The sequence below is a fragment of the Achroia grisella genome, unplaced genomic scaffold (genome assembly GCF_030625045.1).
Source record: "Achroia grisella isolate CSIRO2021 unplaced genomic scaffold, CSIRO_AGI_Agris_v1 utg1576, whole genome shotgun sequence".
Taxonomy (NCBI): Eukaryota; Metazoa; Arthropoda; class Insecta; order Lepidoptera; family Pyralidae; genus Achroia; species Achroia grisella.
The window spans coordinates 559,639-587,195 of record NW_026712658.1 but is presented as its reverse complement, the minus strand read 5'-3'; the positions used below and the strand labels follow the sequence as shown (position 1 = coordinate 587,195).

General features: G+C 31.1%; 1 protein-coding gene across 1 annotated transcript; it reads left to right on the top strand.

The window, feature by feature from the left end:
• Window positions 1-6,753: 6,753 nt before the first annotated feature.
• On the top strand, window positions 6,754-24,928 carry LOC131841297 (aminopeptidase N-like). Its single transcript, XM_059189616.1, has 19 exons — window positions 6,754-6,842; window positions 9,332-9,504; window positions 12,962-13,236; window positions 14,603-14,761; window positions 15,673-15,720; window positions 15,851-16,013; window positions 16,796-17,008; window positions 17,322-17,531; window positions 18,022-18,155; window positions 18,414-18,612; window positions 18,941-19,142; window positions 19,684-19,843; window positions 20,231-20,447; window positions 20,846-20,955; window positions 21,466-21,633; window positions 22,094-22,237; window positions 22,499-22,580; window positions 22,978-23,123; window positions 24,659-24,928. Exons 2-19 carry the CDS (start codon window positions 9,340-9,342, stop codon window positions 24,750-24,752), a joined length of 2,889 nt encoding a protein of 962 aa, XP_059045599.1. The 5' UTR covers window positions 6,754-6,842; window positions 9,332-9,339; the 3' UTR covers window positions 24,753-24,928.
• The last annotated feature ends 2,629 nt before the right edge of the window (window positions 24,929-27,557 follow it).

Genomic DNA, 27,557 nt, shown 5'->3' with positions numbered 1-27,557 from the left:
ACATATCACATAATTACTGGGAATTAATACCCCATTGCTTTTCATATGACAAGTCAGGTCGATCTCCTGTTGACTGTGGACAGGTTTGCTTCTAGTAACCATCGTCGCTAATTCCTGGTGATTTCTCTTCAAGAGGCTAACTGACCCGACTTCATGTTCAGCCTATTACTCTTCCCTGGTGCTCTGTCTGGTACCGTTTCACCGCGCACCATTTCAACATCAATTTAAAATAAGTTGTGTGGGTGGTAGTAGATATATCGTTGGTTTATACGGAAGATAGACAAATTGCTTACTAATTGTATGTATTATGTCGTCTGTGCTAATTGTATACTCTTTATTACGAAAGTTTTTGCAAGTGTTTGCTGTATGTTGGAGTATTTGAGAGTGAACTCTGAACCGACATTAAAAGTAGGAAGTTACGAATTGGTTTGTATTTCTTTGTTTGGTATCGCCAAGCAAACCTACAATCTTTTCTTAGTTACTTTTTGTCCTTTCTATATCTTGTAGCTACGGAAAATACAGTCGAATTATTTACTTACCTACTTTTTTATTTTGTTTAAATTTTTGGATTAACCTCTAAAAATAAGTTATAGTATATCTTATCGATAGTTTCGTTAATTCAGTAATCATTTTAATTATTCTTTTTGAGTTATCGAGTGTTCTGACCCGTTCCTTATACGGTAAATATTAAGATTTCATACATAGTTGGGTAGTAATTCTTTCGTGACTATTCAAGGCGTTTTTTATGTAAAAAATAATGCTTCATAATGTAGGTAATCGGTATCAAATAGTATACCTACCGTCATAGCTCTACTTATAGAATTTATGAATATCGTAAACATAAGCTTATAGCTTTATACTCAGAATGTCATAATCAATCAGCCATGAAGTAAAAAACTTACATCTTTACCGTCACGGTTGCCGCGGGGGAAACGAACGTTGCATCGAAAGACTGCTACCAATAGCCTAAGAAAAAATCGTATGGTCGCTGGTGTGGTGTAAACGAGGCATCTTCGATTTCAATTCATTACATAAACTGTACTAAGTTGCCTAAGTGACTGGCAGACGGCGCTTGACCGCCGGCTTAGTTTGTTGTGTTTTTATGAACGTATAGCTAAAATTATTAACTTAAAAATAGTGTAACATCGAAACAAAAATACTGTCAAATATAAAAAATTACTGTTATAATGGGTAAGTTTATTACATTTTATTTTTTTTATCTACCCTATATTAAAATTTTTGTACACTAAATGCGTGTTTCGACTTAAATGAATGAAATTTTAAATTCCATGGACTTCTATTTGGATAATTTTTTATTTGTAATTGATATTGTATTGTATTTTTTGTATATTGCAGTATTGGCTGACTATGTAACTATTAATATTTTTAAAAATAATGTAAATTGGAGATCGTCTTAAATACAATTTAAGATATATAATAAACAACCCAATTTACTGGTTACTAAAAAATATTTCCGCGTTCAATTTAATAGCTATTATTAAATTGTCTGTAACAACAATATTCCATTTAATTTCAATTTCACAATTTCTTTATAAATCATAGGATATTTTACATACATTGTAGTGTAGGTAATGCAAATCATACAAATTAACATCGCGTAAATGAAAACTTAATTTGACTAAACCTACTTGGTTGCTATAAATGCTGTGCAATGTGGCCAATTTGTATTTTTGTTAGAGTGTATACACATGTATAGAGTTAGTTAAAGCATAGGACGCTAGTCCGGTCGCTGACCGTTATATTTCTATAATGTTAAGTAATCAAATCCAACTTTAGAGTCCGGTAGTAGGAAAATCAAATTGGCATAAGACAATGCCAAAAATACATATTACACATATAAATATTTTAATTTAAAGTAACACTATTCATTTATAATTAATATTACATGTACAAAAAATATATTATTAAAAATATATAGGTCTTTCGACTAGGTGTGCCCGCGGTTTGATCTGCATAAGAATAGACTGTTATTCTGATGTATTATTATATATTAACTGTTTAATGTATTGTATCCCATTGCCGACACAACTTTGGCTCCGCTTTCTCGAGCATACAGATATACTCGATAAAAAAAATAGCTATGCATATATTTATACGTTTTGTTCAGAAGGATATCATTAATCTTTACAAGTGACAAGCATAATTGTTATCGTTACCTTAGACTCTAGTAGTGACATAACGACTTAATTAATGAAAAAAACTTGATAATGTTACGGGATAGGTTGTAAGGATGAATGTAAGTAAGTACTCGTAGTAGCATTGATTATAATAATGTACGAGACAGTACACACTCAAATGTCGTACCTATCATTTGCCTAACAAGCACCACCCTTATAAGGTACCTATTTTATTATTTTTAATTATCTAGTTTATTTATAATTTTCATACTTAATTAAAATTATAAATAAACTAGACAATTACATACATACCTAGGGAATAAAAATAATTGTGAATAAATTTCTTTTTAACTTCTTGCCATTGAACCCTAAAATATGACGGCCTTGGTGGTTGGTTTAGCACACCGTCTTACTTCCGATGGTCGCAGGTTCGATTCCTTGCACAGTAGATACATACATCTGTATTCTCGAGTGTGATTGTTTGTATTAGTCTAGGTAGTAGTAGGTAATTTAAGTTGTATAGTGTCCATAATACAGGCTCTTCTTAGCTTAAGACTAAAAGACGCTGTGTGAATTATCCTGGCGTTAGGTACTACGTATTATTGTTACTAAATACACGTAGACTTACTGTCTACCTGCTGTTTGATACAAGGTGCTTTTATTTGCCAATATTATATACTGGGATAACGTTGCGCTCAGTTATTGTTCTCCGAGTCATTATTACGTCAGTCGTTAAAAAAAAATAAAAGAGTTATTTAAAAGTTGTTAAATTAAACACGTTGATGACTCAGTAATTACATCACGATCTTCAAAGCGCCTTCCTTTATGTCATCTTGGTCAGTACTAGTATATATATACCTATCTTGTTTTTTAACTAAACTATTCATTATAAATAGAGAATAGGAAATTTGTTTTTTTGTTGTAATGAACCAGCTCAAATATATTTGCCGATTATAAATTTGTTTAGTCTTCTTACTTTATCATCTAATAATAAGAGTTGCATTTCATTTGTTTTTGTTTAACAGTGAGAAAATTTATATGATATAGGCATAACATTTTAGTCTTCTGGAATGGTAACGCATGAGTGGTATCACGGGCGGCACATGATAACGTGACGTCAGAAGAGTGTTTATTAATATTGGCCTAGGTTTTTTAATTACTGATCTAGTATTTTAAATGTTTTAATAAAGTTAATTTCTCGGAAAAATATCTGTCACATTTATATTAATTTCACCTCCATAAGATTTGGCCTCATTGAATAAGAAGAAAATTACTTAACTATCATTATTGCATTGTAATGTAAACGCGAATAATCTCATTTTTTTTTATCAAAACCGAGGTATTTTTTTAGGTTCTTTAAAGAACCGTAAACTTTTTCCTGTAACGTCTAATTAATTAATGAACGTCGTACCTAATCAATTGAGACTGACTGATTAATTATTATTTTTTTGTGAACTAATCTAATGCTGCTTTCGTTAGGAGATGATTTTAAGTGTCTTGAATTGAAACTATAATAGGTACTTGAAAAAAAGGATTTAATTTTTCGTTTCTTATTAGAAACGAAAAATTAAATCCTTTTTCATATTATCTATTGATAATATGAAAAATATACTTGGTGTTCAAAGAAATCTTCTACTATATATAGTAAGCTTCATTATCAGAGTGTGATATAGGGTGTATTAAATTTTAAATAATTAATGTCTTATAATTACATTAAAGTCTTACATAGCCTCGGCGTTTGCCGCTAGTAAAATGCGATGAGAGATATATGAATACAAGAAGCTGTTACGGTTTTTTTACTTATTTTAAGGGGTCTCTTGTCGAATATCTATGGAAATGTTTATGACTTTATTTTTAGACATGTATGATATAATAAAAAATGAGGTAATCTTCTGAAGAACTCAGAGATCCGAATGTGTCTCAAAAGATTTGTGAGCTGCAATGGCAACTGGTAATATTGAATTAAATCTTATGACCGGTAACGAGGAGAAATGAGTGTTGGTGATTTACATTGGGTGGTAGGAGTCAAGTGTATAAAAAGGCTCCAGAGCTTTCTCAAAAGACTATCATAAGGAACGGCAGTCTATTGAAATCCTTACTATTTAATTAAGCAACCTGTTCTAGTAGATGTTTAACAGTTTAGACAATGGTAATACACAATCCTCAGTGGAACAGTTATTTAATACCGATGTGGTGACATATTAAAAACATCAGTTACGGGCGGAGAGCCAATGGTCAAAGACGTGCTTTTATCTTAAAAGACGCCCGATCATTTCAGAATTATGTTGATAGATACCGATATTACTTACTATATGACTACATACTGACGTAACTACATACTATATTTATATGACTACATACTATAATTATTTATTCCGTATAACGGCATACTATTAATGCACTAGTGTAAATACTACATATTTATTTCTTTGGTTGCATAAAATAGCTATTTTAACTGTAGATTCAGAAGAATGTAGAAAAAATGTTAACTAACTAATGGTTACAGACGGTATCCGTGGAATGATTATATGAAATTATTTTCTATGTATTCATTTAACAATAAAAAAAAATTAATTAACTTCAAAATTAATAATAAATGTGTTTCTTGCCAATTCTTATTTACTGGCAGTGTTACCTGAACTGGACAGCATGGTTAAAAAATTAATATAAAATATTGTTGGCTGTATAATAAATGGCATTTTGTCATTCATAAATAAATTCTTTTGAGTTTGACTTTGTGTTTGCTTTTGAATAACTGTTTCTGACATGTATATTTTATGGTATTTTCATTTAGCATAATTTATTGCATATGGTAGGTAATATATTGAAGCGTTCATAAATATCGGATTTCAAGGTTCATTGTTATTTCATGCGCCAATGACTTAGGGAATACACCGTTTTAAATCTTTTAAGATTTACTCCTGCATCTCATTTAGTTTACATATTATTTATCTTATCGAAACAGCCTACAATTCATATGTACTTATTTGAAAATAAATTACTGTTTTTGGTAACTATTCTATACCTATAGCAATTCTAAACCTGTTATAATTAGTTCCATTTTTACGAGAGTACTTAGGTATATAGGATAAGGAACATTGGACACAACTTGCTTATTCTTACTCAAATTCAAATTCAAAATCTTTTCACGACTAAACGGATATTAATTTAATTTGACGTCAACATAGATTGTACCATGAATACATGGGCTATTTTATCTGAAGAAAAAAGACAAAGTCGCGAGTAATACTTAACTTGTACAAATATTATGAAGCGTTGTTGCGTGGTATTTGAAATATCATTCGAACAATGACACAATTGAAAAAACGATTTCAATACAATTATACTTAAATATACATACCGAATCTTAAATATGCATATTATACCATTATAAAACCTGGCAACACCGCTATATTGTAATCATGATGATAAATAATTTATGTAAAGTTGTTCTCCCACCAGAATTTCTTGTTAGAATCTTGTCGTGAAGTTCAATAACCTTCCTAATACGCATAATTTCAATAAGCATAATTTTATGAGTATCTCCGCTTAGTGCTATATGCATCATAGATACGAGTATAAAACTAATATGATGTTTAAGAAGAATGTTAAAAAAATATTTTTTACTTAGAAAAATGAACGCTTTGTCGATTTATGGTGACTTTAAAATGGTTTACCAAGGTAGGCTTTGTGAGAAATCTGCGTGAGTAGGTACTACTCTGCCTCATAAAGCCGTTTTTTTTGTCACCAGGCAGCTTGCTTTACAAACAGCTTGGATTGAAGGTATGCTAAAGAAATTACATTGGTGCTGAGGCATGATAGGAATGACAATGCAATAGGGACGTGATATTCCTGTATTTATTATAGGCGATGGTTGCCACTTTACATTAGATGTATCGATTGCTTGTTTGCTATCCGAATAGTATTTCAGGCTTTTTATGTCCGTAATTCATTTTCTAGTATTAAATTCTGTTTAAAACATAATCAAACTATGTATATCATATAGCTTATCCTATATAAATAAACTTATTATTCAATTACTTAATATTGGTCTGTAACCTTTACCAGAAATGAGGCCAAAGTCGAATTTAATGTAAACTGTTAAGACATAAAAAGTTCATAACTGTCAATAAGCTAAAGCGCGAATTTTTATTAATAGAATTAAGTAGCTTATCTGGCTTAGTTTTTTAATTAAGACTTCATGCAGTTATTATTTAGTTTATGATTCGGACAGGAATCTTTTTTTAAATATTAACCAGAACGGTAGAAAATAAATATATGAGTAACTTACTAATGAGTACATATGTAGTAGAGAACAGCTCATTCGTGAAACTCCATTAGTGGAATTTCAACTTATAAAGTTATATAATATAGGACTTTCCCCAGGAATATATAAAATGGATTTAAAAGATTAAAGAAAAATTAAGGAAGTACCTACTGAAGTTAGATACGATGATTAACTTATCAGACTCTAAACAGGTAGGTTTAAGAAGAATATATTGTTTTCTTTCGCTATGTGACATTAAAAAAATGTTTGTCATTATGTCAATCACATGTAACTAAAAAAATAATATCTGCTTAGTTTTTATTGACTTTATTAGCCATCGCGATTAACGAAGATTTTTACGCCATAATTTTTTTGTCGTAAAAATAATATGATTGTTCGTTTTAATGCTCTATCAATTTGCTAAGAACTTTTACAAGGTATTTATATATTATCTATTTATATTATAAATATATATAGAATATAGGCTTTTTTAAAATACTTCTTTAGGTAAATTCCGTGTGGATTACTGTTAGATTTCTGCGAGGTTGTATTTATATTGCATTTCCTGTTTGTATTCTCTGGTCAATGGCTATCCAATTTCTTTAATTCGTGATTATTAGTTACTATTATTGAAATATAATAATTTCTTTTTGTTTGATGTGAAGTCCGCTCAAGGAGTGATGTTAATACAATATAGAGAAACGAAAGTTATACTTAGCGTGTCAGTTATAAAGAGAAAGTACTCAATATAAAAGAACTTATATATCAAGTCGCGTTTTGAATATCCTTAACATAATTTATTATTGTTGTATTGTAATGGTACAGTCACAAGTGGTACAACCTTAGTGCCATGGTTTTATTATGTTATTCTGTTCTGAAGTTAGAATTACCACAGCGCCTCTATGACTCTAAAACTCTATATATATTGTATAGTATAATATGCTATATAGTGTTTGCATTCAATTAAGTATACCATGTATTTTTACTGTACACAGTACAATGCTATAAATCACGACAAAGATTTATTTTAAACCGATGGGTACAGCCTCGATTACAGTAGTAGTAATATATTATACAGTTGTAATCATTATTAAAATGATTGTAATATAAACATTTATTTAACTTTAATGCATAGAACAAAAGGGGACATATATAAATACAAAAAGTAGGTGCCTGTATTTGGCGAATTTAGCACATTTTTTATTAGTTGATTAGTAGTGTAGATGCAAGTGTCGACGTCAGTTTTATTGTATAAATAATGAATGTGTATTGAATAATAGTAGTACCTCTAAAATTATAGTCTATTCATAAAAAACTGTACACTTATTGTAAACTCTCAAAAAATTTATTCAGATGCCATAAAAGGGCGTAGATTTTAAAAATATTAATCTCATTCAGTTCAACATGAGTAAAGACTCGAAATATACACTGGCACGAGAACATAATGTTTGTCTCATAATCTGGCGTAGTACGAGTATATATTTTTCTGAAATAAAATGTACTTGTTATGTTTTGCTCACAACAATGGCACGTGGTATAAATATAAATTTTATTAACTTAATGCCCGGCTCCACCCACATATGGTAGTGACGTTTTCCTTGACTAAGGCTGAGACGAGGTTACGCATTTTCCTTAAACACCGCGGAGTTTAGGCGCCATATCATAGATCTTAGCGAATTCAATTTCTTAATTTTTTTAACTGTTCTTAATTATTGTTATTAATAAAATAAAATAATTTTGTAATATTCTTTATAGGTCAATCAAGTAAAATAAATATGTGTGTCGGTGAAATAATTTTTGAAACCAAACTACATTTTTTTGTGTTTCAAAGAAACTCAGACTCCGAAAACTTGACTAACGTTTCTATAATAATTTCACATTCATCAGTACTAATATCACAGAAAAAATAATATTACATAGTACAATACAATATACAGGTATATAAGAATATACTCGTATATATATGAAAGTATGTCTGTCTTTTTATTATTTTTTATGGCTAAAGGACTATTTAGTCTTAGTTAGATCTTAATAAAATTAAACATGATTATAAATTGTAACAGGAAGACGAATGTAGCTTCCATTCGTCTCGTAATCTTCTTATAACTTACGTATATTTTATAAATCTTATCTGTTTTAAATAAAGTAGACAAAGACACGGTATTTTAAGTAACAACTAGTTAGAAATAAAAATCAATCCTTCCACTTTATAATATTTTGATACGTATCAGTAATTGTAGGTATAGGTAACCAGTCACACGACATTAGTTATTACCAATCTGGTTTTTAAACGTCACAATGTGATGTGACCTAGAATCTAGATTTAAGTTATTACGGACATTAATCTATCACTAAACTACTATAGTTATTTTTTACGCATAATTAATTTAAAAGAAAGTTAACGGACACCATCGCACAAGAATAAATTCTATAAATTGAAAAGTAACCATCGAAATATGTTCAATGTTGAAGGGATATTATAGATATGATCTACAATATTTTTTTATAAGTATTATATTTTAGCAAATTGGTTAAAAATAACACGCTAAACAATTTAATTAATACAACCTATTTTTAGCTTTTGACCGTCATGGCCTGTCATACCCCTATATCCTAGAGGTCGAATTCACAAATCTGACTATTACCAAAAAAATACGTGTGAAAATTTTTATTTTCGACTGACTTTTTAGCGAAGAAAACGTCGATATAATATCAAAAAATGATCCAATAAACAACGGTGGTCAGCGAGACTCTTGCCACGTTGTATTCAAAATGAACCCAGCGCAATGAGGGCATGGCAAGTATTATTTATCACGACATCGACAGTTGACAATGCCTCTAACTATTTAGGGTAACGCGTGGTCTCTTACCACAGGCAAGTCTATTTATATACCGATTTTAATTTTTGTATATATTTTATTTGCAGTAGCAGCGATGGGTTGGAGTCTACTTCTTTCTGTGCTGTATGCCGTCCAAGTGGCTACTGGACAGGAGTACCTGCTCCCTGGTGATGTTCGTCCCACCCACTATGACATCAGAGTGGTGTACGATATAGATCCTGCGACCAACTTCAGTTTCTATGGACTTGTTGATATATCGGTGAGTCTCATATTATATAGCTTTCCTAAAATCAGCCAGTCTACTCTGGTCTTGGTACTTCGTCGTCCACAGACATTCTCTGAATTCCATTATTAATTCTCTTCAAATATATATTAAAGAGTAAATGATATAATATTTCGTGGTCAATAAAAAAACTGACTAACATTGTCATCGATTTAGTTTAGGTCTAGCATTGATAATGTTTACTTATTATGAGCAATATAAAACTGCATTGAATCTGAGATTAGATTATACTTTCCCTAACGTAGAAAATCCTATATAATTAAAGTCAATTGTCAGTCAACCTACTGATATGATACTAAATAATAAAAATATTGCAAATGGCATTTCACAAATCAAGATAAGCATATGAAATATTATTTATATATGTATATATAAACAATCAATCCATAGGTACATTATATTGAATTTGAAACGCTTCGTGGAACAAATTATTCAACATTTTTCAGTATGTTTTGGTCAGTCCTTGTTAACTTTGACATTAATACGTGTAAAATTATAGTTGCATATGTACAGGGATAAGGAGATACATATTTTTAACTGACTTAAAAAAACAGTAATTTCAACTAAATGATGGTTTTCTATATGTAACGCGTGGTTTTTGTTAATTCTAAATCGATTTGGATGATCATTTTTCAATAGTTTAGTTGGTTACTGAAAACAAAGACGGTTTATAAAAATGAAAGTAAGTAATATGTAATATACAGCGGCTTCAGCTAGTGCCATACTAATATTATCATGACTAAATAATTTCAATTTTGTGAAACAAAATATGAAAATGAAATAAGAATTAGATATGACTGTCGTATATATGTAAATTTGTGTTACTTTTCTAAAGTTCAGTGGAACTTCTGAAAAGTAAGACAACATAACATAAGAACTTATGTAAATGCTTATGTTTTCTGCACGTACGAGTATGTTAATTACAAATAATGTACTAACAATTAGTATATTATTTGACCTGTAATGTACCAAATACTTGACGGTTATTACCATTTAAATCACAGTCGTTGGTATACTTTCTTGCCATAATAATACCGTTAGTGGAACAATAGAACAATCTGCATACCCACAACATAATATCTACTGGTCTCTTGTCTCTACATCGTGATTATCTAGTGACATTTTCTTACTTCGCTATTTTATTACATTACATTTATTTTGTTTTTGTTGGACGATAGATAGTATAAAAAATTACGATAAGCATAAGAGGCCGAAAGAATGAATATAAATAAGTATTTCTTTATTTTTATTTATGTTACTGGAATAGCAACTGAGCTTACTGATCGATCTGATGGTCGCATGTACAGTCGTAGGTACCAAATAGGAGTTTGTGGCCCGGGTCCCAAGCCACGTACTGTCCACCTTCATGAAGGAAGACTATTGGACGATAGGAGTTGTATACCGACCAACCGGCCATATAGTTATATGTCGGCCAGGTACCAAGCGATTCCATTTCAGGGGATTAAGTTAGATAAATGTATTATAATAAAATATTAAGTGAAGTTCAAGTTTGCATGTAAAGTATAGTGTGGAGACAGTCGTCACACTGTTATTGTTATTTACTCTAACATGTATTGGGTTGGCAATTTTTTGTATGTAGCCCGAATGGCAAATAAGGTGACGAAATTATAATGGAAAGTGATAACTGTCTGCATGCATATAGTCAGTCCAGTCAATTTTAAGCGAAACTTGTTTAGTTAACCTTCAGTAGTGCGAAGGTGCCTTGTCAATATAGGTACCAAGGGAAATCACTGTAAGCAGATATTAGCCATTCACCTCGGCTCCCCTGTATGAAGTTACAGAATACTAATGAAACGGAACTTGTGCGATGTTGATTAATATTAAATAAATATTTTTTCTTTTGTTCTTGTGGGTAGAGCTTGAATGATAATAATATAAAAATTATTTTTTTATTTGTATTAATCACATATCTACAAACAAAAATATAGATATTTTATTTGTTCGAAGTTCTAGTCCTATAGCGGTAATCAAAATCAAAAAAATTTTAGGACTCTGTTGACCAAATAAAATATGATTGGTTATTGTGTTACTAAGTTCAGCTTTAATACGATGTTCGAAGGACAAAACATATTTTCACATTTGTGTGGATACAAAAATAATTCATTAATTAAAATAAATTGGTATCTAATCAAATAGTTATAAATCAAATACAATATTGTATATAGGTATCAGAAATAGAATATAATAATTTTAAATAACTAACTATGCAAAAATGCGTTCAATGTTTTTAAAATTGTCGCATGCGAAAGTAGTGAGTTTGTTTAAAATGATTTGCGTGACTGATTTGGCTTAGTGAATGAATATTACATTTATTCATTAAAAAATACATAGACATAATCAATTCACGGTGATGAGATCGCTTTACATTTTTATAATATTAAAATCGAACTGAAAACCTCCTTTTTGTAAATTTTGTTAATTTACAAAAAGGAGTTTCATACACTGATAGTAATAATGATCTTATTATCTTATAAAACTCTAATAAGTAATAAATTGTAGAGGTACCTAATGAGACTAGAAATAAATACATTAAAAGATCTTAAGTTTTTAAATTTACTGCATCTATATTATAGCATTAAGCAAGTTTCACTTGTTACATTGGCTCATTGCGTCTATGCACTATTTCAAACTATGTCAAAGATTGCTATTTTTTCAATTATTGCAAACAAAAAAGTAACTTTAATATTGTTCATTTTATGTAACCCAGTTTTCTTTACATTGGACAATATCACAAAACATCTATTGTTGAACAAACATAATCAACGTTAAAACGGAATTATTATTTTGTCATTGTAATGTGAAATCGGTGTAACATGGTTCAAGGTTAGCAGCGAGAGATGAATATATTTGCAACTAGTTGAAAATATGGGCAGTACAAATTATTTAAAATAACCGTCGCCAACACCAATATAAATATTAAATAAATTTGTTAGAAGACGGGAGTTAATGGTATAGGAGAAGGGTTCAACAGAGGGATATTCATGTCTTATACATATAGGTATGGATATTTAACGAACAGGACCGAGTTTTATTAAGTTTTTAAGTAATCAGCTAAATTTTCAATAATATATCTAATATTGTTCAAAATCTGGGAATTCAATTTATCTATTCTAGGCATAACGTGACTATAAACTTCAAGATATTTATAATAATTTTAATGACGCAGGCTACATTAAGGCTATAAATTATTAAAAAGTCAAAGCCATATTTTATTTTGTTTGTATTGCCAACATATTGTGTCTTCCGACGATATCTGCGGTAATTTATTCGGCAATGTAAATTTATAGAGGCACATTAAAAATAAAATATATCGGTAAAAAGTTTTTCTTTTATCCATTATGCATAAAAAACATATCTTTACTATTTGTGATGTTAGTTTTTATATATTTATTGTTACTTTCGCTTGTTACAGATAACTGCTGTCAAGCCTACATCCAAAATAATTCTCCACGCACAAGACTTCACCATTGCAAATGATGACATTAAGATCAGCGGTCAAAGTGACTCGCCCCAAGTGTCGATGAGCAAGTTAAATGACACATACAACTTGCTCTCACTCGAGTTGAATGGAGAACTACGGCAGAATGAGAATTACATATTAACCATACCTTTTAGTGGTAATTTGAAGCCTGGTTTGGATGGCGTATATATAAGTTCATATATTAATAAGAAGACTAAAACGAAAGAGTAAGTATTTTCTTAACTTTTAAACAGCAACTGTGAATCGGTAACTTATACGCAAGATCTCTTCGAATAGTCTAAATAGTTTATCGAATACTGTTGTCACAATACATACATATATAGGTACAAGTACGGATAGGTATTAATTGAATAGAAATGTATAAATGGAAAATATATGAGAATACAATTTATGAAATCAGTGTTATTATAAAAAATAAAATTGTTTTGGTAACACCACAGATAACATAATATTACATAGTAACACTAACACTGCTGAAAGATTTTGTCGAAATTAGTTGGATACAAACTTTATCTGATAGAGCCAGTACTAAACTTACCTATAGAATGTAAGACATATTAATTTACTTCACAAGTAATAGGTTTTGAAATAATAAGAGAAAAACGATGGAATTTAAGGTGTGAAATTTTAGGGTATGGATGTGTAATACATAGATTAGCTTTCTAGAATGGTTACATATTAAAGGTACAACGAGCGTCAAGTAATGACTGGTGCTGTTTGTTTATAGACGGTTGGCACTTATCATCAGGCGGACCGTGTGCCTGTTTGTTAGGTACATATATCTGTCATACAAAAAATAGCGACATTCTTTCATGAAATAATATTTTCATTAATAATTTAAGAGCGACGCCTTGTCGGTGGAGCACTTTCCACAATCTAAAATAATATATAACATATCCAAAATACATATTTCCAACATAAATATAGAAATACTATGAACTGTTGTACTTTAACATTCGACGTTTCATACTTACTATAGCAACATCGTCTAATTAAATGATTGCATTTGCGTTAATTGATTGGATCCGGGTTTTTAATTAACGGTAATCACTTTAGTTAAACTTTACTAGTAGTTTATTGTGGTTTCGATCGCGTGAATCCGTCAGATTGTGTACTCCTATTGTAGGCATTTCAGTGATTCCTTTCCTCTACGGGTTCACTAATAATTAATATGTGATAAATAAAAGAAAACTGTACTCCACACTTAAAATTGCTTTCGTGATATGTATGATTTTACATTTGTTTTTATTTAATGTTTTATTTTTTAAATCATTAAAAAAGACATAAAATGCAATATTAAAATTGTAATTAGTTAGTAAATTATAAAATAAAAGCTTATAATTTATTTATTGTTAACTATGAGGATAAGATACGAGATGAATAGGACGTTAATATTTTAATAACCCGGAACAATCCACACAACGCTATCAACAAGTTAAGTAGAGATTGTGAGATGTCTATTAAAAAACTGACATAAATGATTCAATATTTTATATTTGAAATACATACATAATATACATAGAAAACACCCAGACCAACACAAACAAATGTTAATGAAGTTAATGTTTGTAGGTACCTCATCACAACTCAGTTCGAAGCTATAGATGCTCGGAAAGGTTTTCCGTGCTTCGATGAGCCGATGTACAAAGCGACGTATACGATAACTATCGGTCACCATCGGGATTATACAGCCGTCTCCAACATGCCCGTGCGTGCCAGCAGTGATGAAAAGTTAGTATTTATAAATATATTTTTACATAGGTACTTATCTCATAGCAGCTGCATATTTCCGGTTATTGGAATAGGTAGATAGGGTTTTTTTTATTGATGATAATGGAATGGTGCACCCGGCTGCGCTAACGGTTTTCGCTGGCGGGGCACCAGTGGAGGATGGTAAAATGAGCTTGAGGTCAGGTCAGTTAGCCCATCGTGACAAATTCACCAAGAAGTTATCACGATGGTTTCGTGATTGATTTGAGGTCAACCTGAAGTGGTACATTGCTAGCTATATGATCATCAGTTCACATTACAATCAATCTCCTTTCCCCCCTCCCTAGATAGGGGTTGTTAGTTATCCCCATTACTAACAATCTCATTCGTCCTATTAGCAACAAATGGATTCATTATTACTAAGACCGTATCGTAATGGATAAATGTCCACGTAAAATCTCTAGTGGTTAATTGATTTGGCGAATTTACAACGATATGCTAACTGACCAGACTTGATTCACGTCCTCTACTGATACCCAGCCACCATTAACACAGGTGGGTACACTTCTTCTTTAATGTAATATATAAAGAAACAAAACCAACATCAAAGGAAATTAATCCGATAGACGGTTTCAAACATATCCAGCAAAATGTGTGCATGTAATATCTATTGCTAATATAATAATATATATTTTTATTCTTCCAGTATTGCTTATCGTTTCCCTAATGATAACGCAATAGTGTTATTAGCCTCTGTAGAATGTATACAATTTGGAAAATAGTGGTCATAGACATCTATGATACTCTGACTATTCTATTTTGTATACCTATTGAAAACACATGACCGTGATAAGCTGAACAAATCTTGAAGGGTTACTTGTAGCTTATTTGTCATAACTGGATATTTACAAGTTTGTTTATTTTTTTTTTAGTGAACTAGAATCATATTGGAGATGGGAAACTATTGGCACGACATTTGGGTAAGTTTCATATCAATATGGTTTTGGTTATGGTTATGGAATAGGTTGGGAATATTCCTATGTGCATTAATAAATCCTTCAAATCTTATACTGGAATTCTTTAAACTAACTTGAAATAAATCTTATTCAGCAAATCGAAGTCCCAATTCGTATGGGATACCTTCGAGAAGTCGGTGCCGATGTCTACATATCTGGTGGCGTTTGTGGTCTCCAAGTTCTCTTACGTGGACAGTCCTCCGATGCTATCCACCACGAAGTTTAGGATCTTTGCTAGAAAGGATGCTATAGATCAAGTAAGTTTCTTTCTTATTTTATGTAACTGAAATGGCAAACAAGGCGATGGCCCATCATCAACAATAAGCGTCGCCTATATACATGAACACTACTACGGACATCTCGTTATCATGTGACGCCCAACCATCACTGCTTATTCGTTGCCATGATAAGTTGCTAAGATACCGTGCCTCTTATCCTTTTGTCACCGTAAAACAGAAATATAGCTTCTGAAGCAAGTTTCTGGCGTCCTTAGGCTACGGTAACTATTTACTATCAGATGGACCGTATACTTGATTGCCACCATCGAAGTATAAAAGAAAAGTCGTTTGACGTCTGAAAGAATCGAAACCATAACTTCGCACAAAGTTGTCGATTTTGTTGTTGATTAGTTTAAAAAAAGTATCAATAGATGAATGAAATGGTACTATATGTTTTTTAGTTTATCTATCAATTTTATTTTAGTATTATTATTATTTCAAGTGGTATTCTCTTTCTTGTTCATACTCGTGACATTGAAAAACAGCGGCATGATGTTATAGAACATGGCATAAAGCTGAGTGATTGCATTTCCGTGTTTTATATGTCAAATCTATTTTTTGTTTATTTTTTTGTTTCTATTTTATTAATAATATTTCTTTATGTCTATAATAACTACTCAATATACCCAAAAATGCAATAGTAGGTACAATTATAAAGTAGAGAACTCTTATAGCAAAAACTAGCTAAACTACACATATGTAAACTTTCTTTGTATCCTATGATAATTTAATTGTATGATTTATACCTAATTATTTCACAGACAGCATACGCAGCGGAAGTGGGTCCTAAGGTGTTGACATACTTCGAGAATTGGTTTAACGTGTCGTTCCCGCTTCCGAAGCAAGACATGGTCGCCATCCCTGATTTTTCTGCTGGTGCTATGGAAAACTGGGGTCTCATTACATACAGAGAAACAGCCCTGCTCTATGATAAGCAGGAATCGTCGTTCTTAAATAAGGAGAGAGTTGCGGAGGTAGGAATCAGATGTAATATGGAAATTTTGATACCCTGAAATGCGTTTTTATTTTCTTAGTCATTTAAAAATCCACTGTATATAAAGAACCCTGGTTATTTAGGCATTTAATATAAGTATTTATTTAGAAAGTAGAAAAGAAACAAAAATATCTCTGTTAAAATTTTGCCATGTTTTGTTATGTATTCATTTGATTTGCCTAAATTACTCAACTTAATTATAACTCCTACTATCTACTGATTTAACATATTATGCTATATCCAAACACAGTTACAAAATTTTTTCTAAGGACTAATTTATTTTTGAATTCCAGGTTATCGCCCACGAATTAGCTCACCAATGGTTTGGAAATCTCGTCACAATGAAGTGGTGGTCTGACCTATGGTTGAACGAAGGATTTGCAACTTTTATGGCGTCTAAAGGTGTTGATGAAGTGGAACCGACCTGGAGAGCTGATAGAAACTACGCCGTGGATAATATTCTGTCTGTGCTCAACTTGGATTCTTTGGAGTCATCTCACCCCGTAAGTATTAAATGCATATAGTGTATTGAAGTCCTCTTTAATTAATGAATATCTTAACCGCCAATATACTTTAAGTTTGTTTACTGTCCGAAAAAAAAAACAGTATAATAAATACGTAAAAGAAATTCGATTGATTTTTAAATAATAATAAAATATTTGTTTTTATTATTTATTCTACGCCAGTCTATTTCATTAGATAGTTGTTAGAGTTAGGTTTTGTTAAAAAAAATGTAACTTTTATACTACATATTTTATGAAAATTAACAAAATTATTAAATCCTCGTCCAATACACAAAAACATAAACATTTGTAGTTACAAATTGTACGCATTACAAACATATGTGTAGGTGGGGCGAACGTAAACACATTCGCCGCGCTATATCCTGGAGGGTGAGACTTTCTACAGCAATACGGAGACAATCGTAACCGCATAGACAACCGATGAAATGCATTAAAACCCTAATGTTTATATGTATATTGTTTTTTGTAGGTTTCAGTACCGATTGACGATCCTAAACGTATATCGGAAGTATTCGATGAGATCTCATATCGCAAGGGCTCAACTCTTATCCGAATGATGACTATGTTCTTAGGCGAAAATATTTTTAAACAAGCTCTTCACAAGTAAGTATTTTTAAGGAACTTCATTTAAACATATTAGCGTGAACTTTCGAGGCACACATACACATGAAGAATACTGTTAATTTCAGAAAAGTTAGATTAGAAATTCCAATAATTATTTAGGCCTTTCAGTTTACTTCAACAATAACGAATATTATAACTCCTATCTATAGCATATCAAATCCTATATATAGCAAATTAATTACTAACTACCACAAATCTCTTATGTAAGTTTTTAATTATATGCGCAATTTATTTCAGCTATTTAGTTAAATATTCGTATCAGAACGCTGAGCAAGATGACCTTTGGCGTGAATTGACTGCGGTGAGTCAAGCTCATGGTGGACTAGCCCGCAATGTGTCGGTAAAAGAAGTAATGGATACGTGGACCACGCAGACTGGATATCCTCTATTGACTGTCTCCAGGGATTATAGCCGTAATTCACTCACTGTGACACAGGTTAATAAATTTCAACAGTTTTATTTAGCAAACATTGATAATATTTGATCCTCAATAAATTGATCTCAGTTTAGTTTGAAAACCAATCATTGATCGGATAAAGAAATTAAAATTTATCTAAAGTCACTCTTATACAGCATCTTAAACTAAGAAAAGCATAAAATATTTATAACATAAGTATATAGTTACACAACATAAGACAAACTTGTGTGGTGATAATTCTGAAGGACAATTGCTTAACGAACGGGAGTCCGAAAATTGCGAGTTCTTTTCTCGTTCTCTTTGTCGTTCTCTTTGTCTTTGTAGACTAATATTTTTTTTGTTACAGAAACGTTATCTAGCTCTGAGTGCTCGGTCTCCATCTCCGTCGTCATGGTGGGTGCCTCTTCGTGTATTGTGTGCAAGTGATGACCCGGAATCAAACGAGCCCATTGAGTGGCTCGCTGCCAACGAAGGAATCACCTCCGAACACAAGTTTGAGCACGGTGCCGATCCTGATGAGTGGGTGCTGTTCAATGCTGACATGATTGGTAAATATTTATGAAATATGCTATCCAGCAATTGATTTTTTGCATTGCCAATAATCTCATGCTTGTCTATTTCTGACGCACAATGGTCAGGTACAAAGACTACATTAAGGTAGGTGGAGCGACCGCAGTAGGGCACGACCTTTTTTTATACCATTTAGGTGGCAAACAAGCATACCAGAGGTGTCACGTGCGCGTTGCCAACCCTTAAGAACCCTTATACCCTTCTTGAAGAACCCTGTAGTCTCGTGAGAAAACCTCGACAGGTAGTTCATTCCACAATCTAAGTGTACGCGGGATGAAGCTCCTCTGAAACCGCACAGTCCGAGACCACTTACCACACACACACACCACAGTACGTTCCAGCGTGTGGGGATGAATTCCCTGTCAAGTTGGATTTATATAAGCAGCACGGAATACAAGTATTGACTTCATCATGACGTTGGCAGTTGACAGCATCTCTGATTACCTTATCTGGATTGACAATCAGAACGATATATTTATTTTATGATATATTTAAAACATACGAGGTTGTCTATTATAGCTCCGTACCGAGTGAACTACGACAAGAACAACTGGCAGCTTCTCGTGACCGCTCTAAATGACAACCCCAGCGCAGTGCCGGTGCTGGGCCGAGTACAACTACTATCTGATGCCTTTGCACTCGCCTGGACCAACATCTTGGATTACCACACTGCACTGCAGTAAGTGCAGGAGTATTTACTTTACGCATTTGCGTTTAACATTATAGGATAAATTTAGAAACCAGTACTAATGAATATATAAAAGATCAATTCCATAAATTTGTACCTACTTAAAAGATAAATTAACCTTTTATCGAATTCAATTTGTATTTCGGCTTAGAACATTGCATCAACTAAGCAAAAATTCATTAACTACTATTTATGTATATAGCCGATAGGCCTTATATATCTTCTGTACTAAAACGTTATACACTATACTTTCAAATAACCTGACAGTTTACCTGATTGTAAGTGGTAACGGTCACTTATATACATAAACCGCACTACATACATTAACATTACATCACTACTGATTATAAGTTTGTTAACTTAGCTGTTTCATTTCAGATTATCAAACTATCTGCGAAAAGAAACAGAATATCTCCCACTCTCAACTGGATTAAGAGCACTCAGTAAGATTGAAAACGTGTTAAAAAGATCCCCAGACTATGGTGCCTTCCAGAAATTTGTTAGGAGGCTGATCGGTGAAACTTATCTTAAAGTCGGCGGACTAGCCACTAAGAAGATACTTAATGGAGATGATTTGAATAGTGTCAAATTACAGGTAAGTGTATTTTTATATGTATATTTATTTATTTATCTGAGGATTAAGTTATTATTGGTGTTTATATCCGATATTTAAAGACGGTATTAGGCTCGCCCCTTGCCACGTTGGATAATATGGGTATGTTCAAATATACCCAGTGAAATATAAGCATGTCTATTATGTTCACCATGAACCCCACTATTGATAATGCCTTTGACTACTTAACCTTGAGATAACAGTCGTGACGTTAAATTTTAGAAAAGGAATTTTTACAAAGTTGACCTCATAGTCATTATCTTGACGCTCTTAATCTACCACACTATGCTAAGAACTTGACATTAGTAGACTAGAACAATTCTATAGGAATAAATGTCTTTCGTTTTATTTGATATTGATGCATGGTTACAAAATTTCAGACGACAACGAGTGCTTGGGCCTGTCGCATGAAAGTTCCTGGTTGCGAGGAAAATGCAATAGAACTTTTCCAAACCTGGATGGAGACTGATAATCCCGATGAGAACAATCCGTGAGTTTATACAATAATTTAGTTATATTAGTTTGCAAATCAATAGTATTGAGCATATTTTGTGATTTTCGATTCCCACTTGGTCCGTTGTCTTGCTTGTCAGATTCCTCCCTAGTATAACGTCATACTTTGCAATAATTATACAAAGAGTTAAAGTTTTTATTTAGCATTAATTGGGACTTAGAATGGCGCAATTTGATAATTAGATATACATTTATTACTTAGATACATGATAACTTCTCTTCTTGTATTTCTTCTCACGTAATTTATCAATGCTTCTGACTTATAGGTACCTACGTAGAAAACATTCATGTAAATACAGTAGTATAAGGAGTATTTTCTATGTAAGTATAATAAATATAGAGAAAATACCTAGACCGATGCAAACAATTACACTTAGGAATATAAATGTTTGTAGTGCACCACCGAGGCCGATTAATAAGCCGGTTAATAAGCCGATAATTATGGCTCCGATTAATAAAAATATATAATGGTCGATTGTATCGGCAGCATCCCGTTGGACCTACGTCGTACTGTATACTGCGTGGCTGTGTCACGAGGAAGCGTGCTGCAGTGGCGGTTCGTGCTCGCCCGCAAGCAGCGCGCCAATGTGGCCGTCGCACGCGATGCTCTGCTGTATGCGCTCGCCTGCACGCGCGAAGTATGGATCCTTACACAGTAAGTGTAACAAAAATATCTGTGTTCTAAACATGGAAATCCAAGCCGAATCGAAGTCAGTAGAAGAATGAGACTGCTTTTGGAGTTTTGGGGTACGATAAAATATTTTTCTATTTAAGAGTTAACTACTGACCTCGTTTATGCTCCTATAAAACTTAAAAGAATATGAAATAACAAATAATACTTAGTTCCTTAATTATCTAAAGCCAATAATCATGATCCGTATAAAATAACGTGGATGGAATTGGAGCCTATGATACTTAATAGAAATCTTGAATGTCATCTGATATACACGTAGTTCTATGTAGGTTCCATAATAACTGCTCTCAATGTCAAGTTTTATTTGATTTTGTTTTGTAATTTTTCAGTTCTCATATTTCTAAAGTAATAGAACAACGTATTATTTATAGATGCTGAACTTTATTCATCTTATGAATAGTGACTAAATCGTTGTCAACAGATATCTAGAGTGGTCGATAACAGATGAGTCGGAAGTACGTCGTCAGGATGCAGCAGCAGTCATCACTGCAGTGACGCGCTCTACTGTGGGCTATTACATCGCCAGAGATTTCATATACAACCGCGTAGAGGACATCTTCAACGCGTAAGTTGATATGCAATATTTAATATTACTTGATATATAACAAGCCGTCTTATTTACAATAATTGCGGGTTAAATTCGTCGCGTGAAACAAACATTTGTATGATTGTTTGTATTGAGTTGGATGTTTCATATATGTGTATATATAATAAATAACTGGAATCATTTTCGTGTAGTTTATGGAATAAAAAATATTTCGTCTGTCTGTGATATTATAATGCAATGCAAAAGTAGTAAACGATAAATAATGTATGGGTGTAACAGATTCAGCGGTCAAGGACGACGTCTTGGCTTCATCATCAAGACTCTGTTGGAACAATTTACAACTCAGAGGGAACTTGACGAGGTAAGAGATTTTCAACGATTTATTACACTAAACAAACATTCTAGATTATACGAGCGAAGCTAAGATATATTATGTTGAATAAGAATATAAGACTAGCTATTGTTGCGAAAGTAACATTGAATGGAGAACTTATTTCGCAAATAGTAGTAGGCGTTCAAGGTACCGAAATATTAATAATAACTGAACATTAAACTCAATCCTTTACAGCAACATCTTTTACTTTCTAAATAACTCCCAGCTGTATGTAACATTTAGCCTATATCAAATAAAATTTCTTTATAATTTAGTAGTAGCTGTAGTATCACTCCCTAATTATGGTATCAATCCTTCGATACTTAATTTCTTGTAGTGTCTTTAACATTATCTATTTTTAATATTAATTAATCTTTTATTGCAGTTCCTAAAATGGCGCGAGAGCAATGGAAAATACCTAGAGGAAGCCAAACTGTCTGTAAATCAAGCGATAGAAAAGGCGACAGTGAATATCGCGTGGCTGACCAAGAATAGAAGTTCCGTCGTCGAGAAACTGCGGGAATTGTCTAAGTAATTAATAATGTGCTATCTTTACGTAGGTACATGGATCTGAATGAACCTGGATATGACAGGAACCAATTCGTTATAAAGTATACACTAATGACTTGATCATAAGACGACATTTCATAGAAGTCATCACGGTACAGGTACACACGTTTATTTTAATTATTAGAGTATTATATCACTTTCTTTTGAACGAAGAAAATTCTTTGGAAGAAAAGGACTAAGCAGTTCGATTTGAAATATACTTATTTCAAATCAATTTAAGCTGAAATAAGTTTATTACTCGTTTTTATGAACAAAGTTTAAGTAAGTCTATACGTTGCGATCCCTGACTTAAATTGTTCTGAATTAGTTAATATTCCATTTAAACAATATTAAATTTTTCGTCGTATACTATAAACTCATACCAACTTCAAAATAAATTAATTCCTTTATCCAAGTTCATTTTGATCTTAGTCCTTTAGTAATTCGCTTTTGGTTGTACAGCTAATAGCAAAATTCATACCTACTAAAATTCTAGTTTCTGTAAAAATAAACTTATTTGTTATGAGTAATATTTTTCCTTACATGATACCATATCAGGTAAAGAAACATTTTTATTGAAAAGTAACAATAAATGTAATTCAAAATTATGTCCTGGCAATTTTTTTTATTGAATTATTGGAATTTTGTTACATTTATATCAAACAGAAACTAGATAGCTGAGCACAAGTTGATATCTGTATCTATATATATCTGACGAAATTGTATGTAGTTATGTTAAGTACGTTTTTAGTCATGTAGTATTCACAAGTAGAAGTAGACAAGTAGTGTAGTTTAATAAAGTTTGGATCATAATGGGAAGTATACTTGAATACACGGCTTCTGGCAAGCAATAACTCTGTCAATAAATGTAAATAAATATTTGTTTGATTACTTATGTTTTAGACAATATTTTTCAAGATGTAGGTAACTGACGGTTTAAGTATCTAAAATTAAAAAAAAAATACATATTGATTTAGTCATTTTTTTATCTTTATTTTACAATTGTGTTGTCTCTAATATTATTGATTATTGTTCTAAATATTGATTTTGATATGGAGATGGAATGGAATGGCAATTAGTATAAATGACCTTGAATATTGATATGAAAATGTCCATAGTAATTAGTATATTAATAAATATAATATGCAGAAATAGATCCGCTATTAATCGCATTTGAAATTTTATCACGCCTTTATAATATTTACACTTTACCTACTGTATTATAAAGTTAATCATACCTATATGTAGTTAGTGTTTTAATTACAGATCTGAATGTTTTAGTAGCATAAAATATTAACGCTAACTGCTTACTACAGTTTAGATATGTAAACATAACTACTCAAATATGATTTTGAGGATGGGAATTAATGCCATCATGCATTTACTTAAAATATATCAACTTAGTACTTATTAATTCCTGTCTCTTGAAATCATACAACGATTCAAACGAAAGTCACAATTTAATTTTGCTATATTGTCATATAAAGGGGCCTATAATTTTGTTTATTTAACTATAGTTTCTCCGTGGAACCACCTGTTTCGCTGTGGCGTGGACGACCTGCCTTGATATCATCGATATTCGCAATACATAATATATCTAGTGTACTTTAATTAAATAATATAACTGTGTAAATTGACTGAGTTCAGAAAAGTAATAGAATATGGGTGTAATACATAATCAATTATTTGTATATAAAAATTACATACGTCATATCATAAAGTAGTAAATATTGTTATTAGAAGAGAATTTATGATTGGTAGGATTAGGTACATTAGGCAAAATCAAACTACATAGTTAAAAGAGTTATGAATTTATATAATAATTTGTCATAACTATAAGTATCTACTTTGCAACTATTTTTGATTCCTACAGCTTATATACTATTTAAGTCTTGCTTCAGTGTTAAAGAAAGTTGCGAAAATTTACGAAAACATCATTACAGATTATATTATCAGTATTGCATTGGAGTAGCTTCTGTCGCTTTTTTAGTACTGTGACAAAACATAGTTTCTTATTAATAGCAAAATCCAATATGTCGTTTGTAACATCAAGACAAGTAAATTAGCAGTATCATGTTAAACTTTAGTCATAAAAAAATTGGTATTTGCGTTTATATACGTTTCATAATATTTGTATTTGTATGAAAATGTATATATATGTATGATTAGCTCCATTTATGGTAGGTAGTTACCCTAGTTCTATTTCATCCGATAATCGTATGTGTAGAATAAACAGCTATGATGAGTTTGATTTTCACATTAATTTTGCTACACCTATTGATAATGACAAATTCGTTTGCCAACATATTGTATTTTATCATTGGTTATAATATTATTGAAATATTTGTTGGTAACAACCATTTTATTACTGAAGATTTTATATGTAGGTATCCGGCTCGAAGTATCATGCATAATCAGTTAGTTTTAATGTGAGTAAAAAATACAAATAAAATAGTAGGTACATAGGCTTGTGAATAGCAATTTTGTAATATGCGAAAGTATTACCGTGCCTACAGAATTTTCTAAATACAATGTTAGGGCTACCCATAGTACTTTCTAAATGTTATGAATGCGGGTATTATCATTATTGCTTACATTAAAGTTAATAATTTTATATTACCTTACTTAAATTGTCTAGATTTATAAATAATTAATCATTCGTTATAATAATTTATTCCACGGACATGATCACAATAATAAAATACTTAATAGGTACTTTAATACTTTTATTTACGATATAGGCATAAATATATAAATTGAATGATGAAATACTTAAAATGGCTTAATTTTAATAATAATAATGAATTGATTTTTTTAAGTCTTACATATTTATTAGTACTGTAAATCAATTTGGCCAATAATTGGCACTCAAGAAACGGTTTATAAATTTGTTTAGTTTTAACTAGTTATTAAAAAAAATATTCTGCAATCAAAATAATGTCCGAATTCATAGATTTTATATGTTTTCAGACTTTTTATGTAATATATGTTTTAGAAATATGTTATTTGAGTATGAGTCACTTGTTACTAGACAATAAAAAAATTGAAATTTTCTTTTGTTTTTTTTTTATTCCAAATCCCTGTATTTATTTCTTTATTATCTAATACTTTTTTACAAAAACGCAGCGACTATAATAATGGAGGGCAAGTTTAAAGTATATAATAATGAATTTCTTTCCAGAGATGAAGACGCTTTAAGCATATGGCGAGTGATTAGTAATGCTCACAAGTTGCACGGTGGTACAGTTCTATGTAAAATACTTTTATTATATAAAATTATACATGTTATACGTTTGTGTGCTTTTAAAAGTAAAATCCTTAATTACAATCATATTTTACTAGATCTTGAACAAATTTTCATATAAAGACAATTTTGGAATAATTTACAAGAGGTGACCTGACGAGAAAGAGTTTTTCAATGACTACTTACTACATAATAATGTAGTAAATAGTCATTGAAAAACTATTAACCAAATATCCTTGACTTATCTATAGCGAAGCGATCGCTATATATAGATATGTGCATAATCAAAAATTAATATTTAAGCTAAATCGTAATAGGATAACGACAAACATCTACCTAATTAATAAATTAAATATCAAGTAGATATAATATTGTGAAAATAAAATATCAAAACAGTTTATTTCTTATTTTTTTCTGTTAATATAAAAATATTTTCTATCAAAATATTAATATGGGTTTCCATTCTATCTATTATAATTTAGTTATAATAGATAGAAGAGGACTTACGGAGCGCCTGAAGTCCATTATCTACCTGAGGAATAACTGAGAATTGCTTCCTAATATAGATAGGTATATGATAGGTATGACATATACCTATCTATATTAGGAGCAATTCTCTATTAAAATAATTATACATATAGGAAATAATATAAAAAGCTAACTTTGTGTTTAAATTTTCCAAATAAAAATAACATTAAATAGGTTAAACAGTAAAAAAAGTTAGGAAGAAATAATTAATATAGATGATATTTTAGGAAAATAATAAGTAAATATACTCTGATATAAATCATTTATTAAAAATAATGGAAACATAAATGTTACTTAGCCAACATAATACTTTATAAAAATGCTCGTACGTTTGTGCTGAGTTTTGATGCAACAACAAGTCAATGGCATCAAAGGTAACTCTTTAATTAACAACACGTAACATGGAAGCCTTATATATGTTTTATTTAAATTTATAATATTTATACAAATAGTAAAATTTATTTGTAATACAAATATAACAACAAGCATTATTACTAGTCTTATAAGACGGAGTATTCGATGTATATCTTAATCATACTTAAGTGAGTCACTAATGATATAAAATGTCTATAAATTGTGACTAATTACTACTTAATTGTTAATCTATATATGTATATGAAAAGATAGCTTCATTTCAAAGATAA